The following is an 8,321-nucleotide window of genomic DNA, read 5'->3' on the forward strand; positions in this document are numbered from 1 at the left end:
ATCGCATCTAAAGCCCTGGGGGGGGGGGGCATGATGTGAGGGGCGGGGCCTCCGTAGTAAGAGGGCATGGGCTTTATTTATTTATTTATTTATTATCTGCTGCCCCCTCCCTGTGCCAGCCTGCCTGCAAGGAGTGTCTCGGAGTTTCCTCAGCCGGGGGTGGTGGTGATGGGGGAGGGGGAGGGGGGCAGTGGTTTCACCAGGGGGGGGGGGTGCCCCGGGCATGGAGAGGATGGTGGCATTCGCGGGGAGAGTGGCAGTGCCAAGGGGCAGTCCCTGCAGTGGGAGGGGCTTCAGCAAGGGGGCGTGGCATTGCCTCGGAGGGGTGCTATCATGAGGGAGTGACGTCACGGAGGGGGCGTGGCTCCTTGACACTACAAGACAGTGTCTGCCCGAGCATGCCCCAGTCACCGCTCCTGGACAGCTGCCCCCTGTGCCAGCCTCTGCTGCCCTCTCTGCCAGCCCTGTCCGTGCCCTCCTGCCCCGTGCCAGCCTCAGCCGGTGAGCGCGTCTCCGTGCACGGGTCCCACAGCAGCCTGGGGCCAGGGGGGGGGGGGGGTGAGGGGGGAGGTAGATGGGGGCGTTAGATTGGGGGGGGGGGGCACGTGGGCTTGTTTACTCACCCGGAAGCTGTCACTGTGATTCTGGTGGAGAATAAACTGTAGTTGCTGCCCGCTGGCTGAACTGGACAGAATGTGCTGTTTACCAGAGCAGGGACGGGGCGAGGCTCCTGCTCGGAAGTGCAGACTCGCTGCACTTTACGGTTCTAGAAATGCAATGCAAAAGTGCCGGTATTCGGTGCATAAAGTACCTGTGTGATCTCAGAAGTGCCGGCACTCAGTATAGCAGAGTGCCTGTGTGATGTCAGAAGTGCCGGTGTGCAGTATATAAAGTACCTGTGTGATCTCAGAAGTGCCGGCACTCAGTATAGCAGAGTGCCTGTGTGATGTCAGAAGTGCCGGTGTGCAGTATATAAAGTACCTGTGTGATGTCAGAAGTGCCGGTACTCAGTATATCGGAGTGCCTGTGTGATCTGCGGAAGTGCTCGTAGTACGAGCCTCATCATACTCAGTATAGGAGAGTGCCTGTGTGATGTCAGAAGTGCCGGTGTGCAGTATATAAAGTACCTGTGTGATGTCAGAAGTGCCGGTACTCAGTATATCGGAGTGCCTGTGTGATGTCAGAAGTGCCGGTGTGCAGTATATAAAGTACCTGTGCGATGTCAGAAGTGCCGGTGTGCAGTATATAAAGTACCTGTGTGATGTCAGAAGTGCCGGTGTGCAGTATATAAAGTACCTGTGCGATGTCAGAAGTGCCGGTGTGCAGTATATAAAGTACCTGTGTGATGTCAGAAGTGCCGGTGTGCAGTATATAAAGTACCTGTGTGATGTCAGAAGTGCCGGTGTGCAGTATATAAAGTACCTGTGTGATGTCAGAAGTGCCGGTACTCAGTATATCGGAGTGCCTGTGTGATCTGCGGAAGTGCTCGTAGTACGAGCCTCATCATACTCAGTATAGGAGAGTGCCTGTGTGATGTCAGAAGTGCTCATATTCAGTATAGCAGAGTACCTGTTTGATCTTAGAAGTGCCGGAACTCAGTATATCACAGTGCCTATGTGATCTGCGGAAGTGCTGATACTCAGTATAGGAGAATGCCTGTGTGCTCTGAGAAGTGCCGGTATTCGGTATATAAAGTATCTGTGTGATCTCAAACGTGCTCATACTCAGTATATCAGAATACCTGTTTGTCCAGTAGAGAGAAATACGTTTGTGAGTATCTCTGTGGACATGGAGGGGGTTGGTGAGATGCCCTATGTACTTTCAGGTCCTGGATAGGGGATTAAGGCTGTGAGTATCTCTGTGGACCTGGAGGGGGTTGGTGAGATGCCCTATGTACTTTCAGGTCCTGGATAGGGGATTAAGGCTGTGAGTATCTCTGTGGACCTGGAGGGGGCTGGTGAGATGCTATATGTACCTTCATGTCGTGAGTATCTCTGTGGACCTGGAGGGGGTTGGTGAGGTGCTATATGTATGTTCATGTCGTGAGTATCTCCGTCGACCTGGAGGGGGTTGGTGAGATGCTATATGTATGTTCATGTCGTGAGTATCTCCGTCGACCTGGAGGGGGTTGGTGAGATGCTATATGTATGTTCATGTCGTGAGTATCTCCGTCGACCTGGAGGGGGTTGGTGAGATGCCCTATGTACTTTCAGGTCCTGGATAGGGGATTAAGGCTGTGAGTATCTCTGTGGACCTGGAGGGGGTTGGTGAGATGCTATATGTACCTTCATGTCGTGAGTATCTCCGTCGACCTGGAGGGGGTTGGTGAGATGCCCTATGTACTTTCAGGTCCTGGATAGGGGATTAAGGCTGTGAGTATCTCTGTGGACCTGGAGGGGGTTGGTGAGATGCTATATGTACCTTCATGTCGTGAGTATCTCTGTGGACCTGGAGGGGGTTGGTGAGATGCTATATGTACCGTCATGTCGTGAGTATCTCTGTCGACCTGCAGGGGGTTGGTGAGATGCTATACGTACCTTCATGTCGTGAGTATCTCTGTGGACCTGGAGGGGGTTGGTGAGATGCTATATGTACCTCCATGTCGTGAGTATCTCCGTCGACCTGGAGGTGGTATGTGAGATGCTATATGTACCTTCATGTCGTGAGTATCTCCGTCGACCTGGAGGTGGTATGTGAGATGCTATATGTACTTTCATGTCCCGAAGAGGGCAGTAAGGTTGTGAGTCTTTCTGTGGACCTGGAGGAGGTTGGTGAGATGCTATATGTACCTTCATGTCGTGAGTATCTTTGTGGACCTGGAGGAGGTTGGTGAGATGCTATATGTACCTTCATGTCGTGAGTATCTCTGTCGACCTGCAGGGGGTTGGTGAGATGCTATACGTACCTTCATGTCGTGAGTATCTCTGTGGACCTGGAGGGGGTTGGTGAGATGCTATATGTACCGTCATGTCGTGAGTATCTCCGTCGACCTGGAGGGGGTTGGTGAGATGCTATATGTACCTTCATGTCCTGAGTATCTCTGTGGACCTGGAGGGGGTTGGTGAGATGCTATATGTACCTCCATGTCGTGAGTATCTCCGTCGACCTGGAGGTGGTATGTGAGATGCTATATGTACCTTCATGTCGTGAGTATCTCCGTCGACCTGGAGGTGGTATGTGAGATGCTATATGTACCTTCATGTCGTGAGTATCTCCGTCGACCTGGAGGTGGTATGTGAGATGCTATATGTACTTTCATGTCCCGAAGAGGGCAGTAAGGTTGTGAGTCTTTCTGTGGACCTGGAGGAGGTTGGTGAGATGCTATATGTACCTTCATGTCGTGAGTATCTTTGTGGACCTGGAGGAGGTTGGTGAGATGCTATATGTACCTTCATGTCGTGAGTATCTTTGTGGACCTGGAGGAGGTTGGTGAGATGCTATATGTACCTTCATGTCGTGAGTATCTTTGTGGACCTGGAGGGGGTTGGTGAGATGCTATATGTACCTTCATGTCGTGAGTATCTCTGTGGACCTGGAGGGGGTTGGTGAGATGCTATATGTACCTCCATGTCGTGGAGGGTCCGGTCAGGTCATGATCGTCTGTAAGGACCCGCGAGAGGCTTTGCTGGTCCCCTGTATCTCCATGGTCCGGGCGGATGGTGCTTTGGTTCCCTCTGAGAACGAGGGGTTCTCAGGTAGACCACATTTCCAGAGTGTCTCACAGACAGCTTTGTCAGGGTGCAGAGTGCCTCTGAGGCCCCCCCAGAGGGAGGGATGTGGCTTCTTCCTGGTGTGCCCCAGTTTCACTGCACTCGACAGGCCTAAAAAATCTACTCGCCCACTCGCTATGGCGAGTCAGATTGTATCGGGTTGAGGCGAGCGAACTTGACCTGGACAGGAACAGGTTTTCTGTTCATTCAGAAAGTGGAGGAGCAATACAGGCGCCTTTAAATCTTGTGTTTATCTTGACACATTTGTGGTCTGTTCAAGAACAAAGGTCAAACGTCAGTTTATCTTTTCACCAATTGCTGCTTATCTCTCCCTGGTAAGTGGTGTTTTCTTTCTCTCACTTCAGATAGAGGGTTTTTGTAAAGTGAGCTGTCTGATAATAATTGTGAAAGCAGTAGGATGTCAGGTTTTCTTTCTAACACACATTTAAATACCATGGGCCTCATTTATGAGCCCTTGCGTCACTTTTACGCCGCTGGTGAGTCACTTTTTGTGACACACCAGTGGCGTAAAAAATGCACCTTGTTGCGCCATATTTACAAAGTGACGCATCTAGGTAGATGCGTCACTTTGTAAACCCCTGCGCCACATTATACCTGTGCCAGGTATAATGTATGCAAAGGGGGCGTATTGACTCAAGGAAGGGTCGTAAAAGTGACGCAGTGAAATCTATGAGATTTCACTGCGTCACTTTTAGGATACCATTGCGTCAAAATCTTGCGCCTGCCTCACAGCAGGCGTAAGACTGACCCAGGCCCTTTCACATGGGGCTTGCCCCATGTGAAAGGACACATTGCTGGAGTTGCGTCACTTTTGTGACACACTCCAGCAATGCACCACTTTTGCGCCTACAGACACGTCAACAATACTGATGTATCTGTAACTCCTTGCGACATGATGCATCATACATTAAATATGACGCATCATTGGTGTCGCAAGGAGAGCACACTGAGAAGTGACGCATCACTGCTTTCACGCAGCGATGCGTTATTTCTCATAAATGAGGCCCCTTGTAAATAAATAGTACCAGTATTTCAAAATATGTCATAAATTACAAAAGCAAATTTTTTTTGTAATTTAGAAGTGTGATGCTGTCAAAGATTTAAATAAGGGCAAAACAAACCGGAACACTTTACTGGGCGATGCGCAAACGACAAATGTTATTGTTTGTGCACTATATAGTGTCATCAGTGAAATTTTGTGGGTAGTTCAATGGAAAATGTGCTGATTGCAAATGACAGTGTGCTGCCACTTCATACTTTAGCATTGTGTTTATTAAAAGTGATAGTTTTTACACATGATTTGAGGAACATTCCTGCCCGCCCTGTTGACAATGCTGTCAATGAACTAAGAGGCAAGTCGTGGGTCATGTGTATCCTGTGTTTGGCTAGATTTGTATTATATTTGGAGCAAAAGTTTAGTCTATTGAATCAAACAGAAACATGTTTTGTGCTGCATCCATCAAATATATTTGAAGGTGCTATCATATGTGAGAAGGAAGAGAATGTCGTCTCACTGATTTACATTTTTTGTCCAGGATCACATCATTTGAAACCAGTTTACGGGTCAAGAGCATTACAGTTAGGTCGAGTAGATTATTCAAGTCTTTAGATCTGCAGGTCTGGAGACACTTTCATAATTTTTCAAGACACGCTTGACCTGGCTCCACCCTGGAGTTCCCTCTTCCGTGGTTGCGTAAGAACAGCACAAGCTGGTTTGTCGGACCAATGTTATTATGTTCTTGTCGAATCATTCCTCCTGTGTTTATCTTAGTTGATACTTTTTGCTACTGCCTCATTCCTTTTATGTTTTTAAGTTCCTCAGTTAAGACGCCTCTTTGTTTTCTTTCCAGGCACCATCTCCATTATCTGAGCGCCACCATGTCTACCTCAATCAAAACCTTCGTCTTCTTCGACCTGGAGACCACGGGCCTTCCTCAGGACAACCCCAAGGTGACTGAGATCTGCCTGGTGGCGGTCCACCGCTGCTCGGTGGAGAACCCTCCGCGGGATCCGGCCACTGGCGTGCCACAGCTGCCCCGCATCCTGGACAAGCTCTGCCTCTTCATGGACCCCGGGAAGACCGTGACGCCCAAAGCCGCGGAGATCACGGGACTCAACAACATCAACCTGGCCAAGAGCGAGAAGCAGACCTTCGATGCCCGCACGGTGGCCCTGATCCAGGAGTTCCTGCAGCGCCAGGCCCAGCCCGTCTGCCTGGTGGCCCACAACGGCAACGGCTACGACTTCCCGTTGCTCAAGGCCGAGCTGGTGCACCAAGGCCAAGACTTGGTTGGCCAAGTCTACTGCCTGGACACCATGAAGGCTTTGCGAGACTTGGACGACTACGACTGTCCACCAGGGGGCTCCTACACGCTGAGCGCCCTCTACAGGCGCTTCTTCAAGGAGGACCCCAAAGACTCGCACTTTGCGGAAGGGGACGTGCTGGCCATGCTGGTGATCTTCCTCTACAAGGCATCGGAGCTCCTAGAGTGGGCGAGCACCAAATGCGGCACGTGGGCCGCGGTGAAGCCCATGTACAACGTCCAGCTTCAGCAGACCGGCTAAGGCGGACTTCACCCCCAAAAGAACTCGTTGGGCTCCATTCTTTCCACCAACACCTGTTTTATCGACCTTGGTGGGATGACATGCCAGCTCTTCCCTGCTTGGAACCAACATGCTGGTAAACTCAGCCATGGGCAGTCGGGGCGCTGCCCAGAGCCATTTTACCAGCAGTGAATCTTCTTTTTAAATAAATACATTTGTGCCCCTTCCATTGAAACTGTGCAAGACTACCCGCATCAGCGTATCCAACCCCCCCCCAAAAAAATACACGAAAGAGAAATGTAATCCAGAAGACATCTCTGAACAGCGATTGTCGCCCTGTTTAAAATTTTCAAGCGCTCAGTAATGTAGCAGACACCCCAAAATATAAACTGCAAAGGTGGGGGTGTTGGGGGAGGTAGGGATTGCCAGGTTTGTATTGTTGAATCAAACTGGCCTTTTTATTGTGATGTGTTTTAGGTCATTTTTACTTTCTAGAGAGATTTTAATGTAGCTACTTGACTTCGAAGAGGGTAATTTAAGGTGGGAGAAGGTTTGTTTTCGTCATATCCTGGTGCCAAAGGGCAGGTTGGCCAGTCCTGTCCTGTTGGGCCAGGGAGAAGCTGCTGTAATGCGGCGCAGTCTCACGAATAGGAAACGTGGTGAACATCACAGCGCCCTTGCCAGTACCCTGGCGTTGTAAAGTTGATAAATACTACAGCGCCTTGAGCAGCGCCGTCCATTCGTAACAAAACAGCGTATTGCCCTGATCGCAGCCGTCCAGTAATAACAGGGAGGCATATTTACAAGGGCTTTATCTCCGCTTTTTGGGCTTAAAAGCCAAAAAAGCGGAGATAAAACCAGCGCCCTATTTACAAGAGGGTGCTAACATGCATAATCGCATGTTAGCACCCTTTTCCCCAACGCCTCCCTTTGCATCTCCAATGAGATGCAAAGTGGACGTTAATGGGCGTACCCCGGATGGACTACCTTGCAAATATCGCTGATGTTTACATTGCGATATTTACAAGGCAGCCCACAGGATTTTAGCACACATTAGATTTTGGCAAAAACTGCTGTTTTTGCCAAAAATCGATCGTATGCTAAAATTCTGATTTAGCTATCCCTAACATAGGGGGTGGATTATGCTGATACGACCCTGTGGGTCGTACCAGCAAGGTTATCGCCCTTTTGCAGGGAACCCCACTGGAAAACCAGCGATGTTCCTGGCAAAAGGGTGATAACCTCGCTATCTCTGGAATTCTTATCGCCCTGGAGTAGCGCGTTGTTAATAACGCGCTACCAGGGCGATACATTCCAGAGATAGCCTGCGATAATATAATTATCGCTAAGCACGGCCAGCGATGAATATCGCTGGCCATTGTTAATATGCCCCAGGAGTTGTAGAGCTGATAAACAGCACAGCGTCCACATGGCACCGATAAGATCACAGGAGCTAACAGGATAGGACGTGGCTCATGGGTCTGTAAACCTTTTCCGACGTCACCGTTTACATGTGTGTAATGCTGCTGCATCTGTAGTATGTGTTGAATTAAGCAGTTCTCAGAGTATTGTATTATGTGTTTAATTAATCCATTTTTTTGTGCATTGTATTATGTGCTAACGAAGCAGTTATTTGGGTATTGTAGTATGTGTTAATTAATCAGTTCTTTGTGTATATCCAAGATGGCCGCCATTCATGGGCCCATTGTGCACTGAGTATTCTGTATTCATTGGCGACCAGAATGTGCTGTTTATAAACATTCATTCAATAAAGCCCAGATGTAATAAACTACGTTCTCGTGTCTTCGTTTCATCTCGTGCTGTGTGACTGACAGGTGTCTGCGCAGTCCGCCAGGGGGCCCCATCACTCTGCTTTTGGTGGTCCAGGGGTGCTTTTCCACCGGTTCAAAGGCTCTCTTTGCAGGTCGGCCTGCTATTGCCTTTGGACTTGCCATGGGTTGTTTGAACGGGTCCGTGTCCACACCCCAAGAGAGATAACTCAGTTACTCACCGCTAGCCTTCATTCCTCTGAGTCAAGGTTTCCTC

General features: G+C 49.6%; 1 protein-coding gene across 2 annotated transcripts; it reads left to right on the plus strand.

Annotated features, from left to right (window-relative positions):
* The first annotated feature begins 379 nt into the window (after nucleotides 1–379).
* Nucleotides 380–8,064, plus strand: LOC144785741 (three prime repair exonuclease 2-like). Of its 2 annotated transcripts, XR_013602037.1 has the most exons (3): nucleotides 380–501; nucleotides 5,582–7,030; nucleotides 7,122–8,064. XR_013602037.1 is itself a non-coding variant. In XM_078664536.1 (2 exons), exon 2 carries the CDS (start codon nucleotides 5,610–5,612, stop codon nucleotides 6,294–6,296), a length of 687 nt encoding a protein of 228 aa, XP_078520662.1. In that variant the 5' UTR covers nucleotides 380–501; nucleotides 5,582–5,609; the 3' UTR covers nucleotides 6,297–8,064. The 2 variants fall into 2 exon arrangements, 1 of the variants encoding a protein (XP_078520662.1); XM_078664536.1 differs by having other exon boundaries at nucleotides 5,582–8,064.
* Nucleotides 8,065–8,321: the final 257 nt, after the last annotated feature.

Source organism: Lissotriton helveticus, chromosome 10 (assembly GCF_964261635.1).
Source record: "Lissotriton helveticus chromosome 10, aLisHel1.1, whole genome shotgun sequence".
In the NCBI taxonomy this organism is placed as follows: Eukaryota; Metazoa; Chordata; class Amphibia; order Caudata; family Salamandridae; genus Lissotriton; species Lissotriton helveticus.

Excerpts from the sequence above, each read along its gene's own strand:
- LOC144785741 (XM_078664536.1), top strand. The coding sequence starts at position 5,610 with ATGTCTACCTCAATCAAAACCTTCGTCTTCTTCGACCTGGAGACCACG.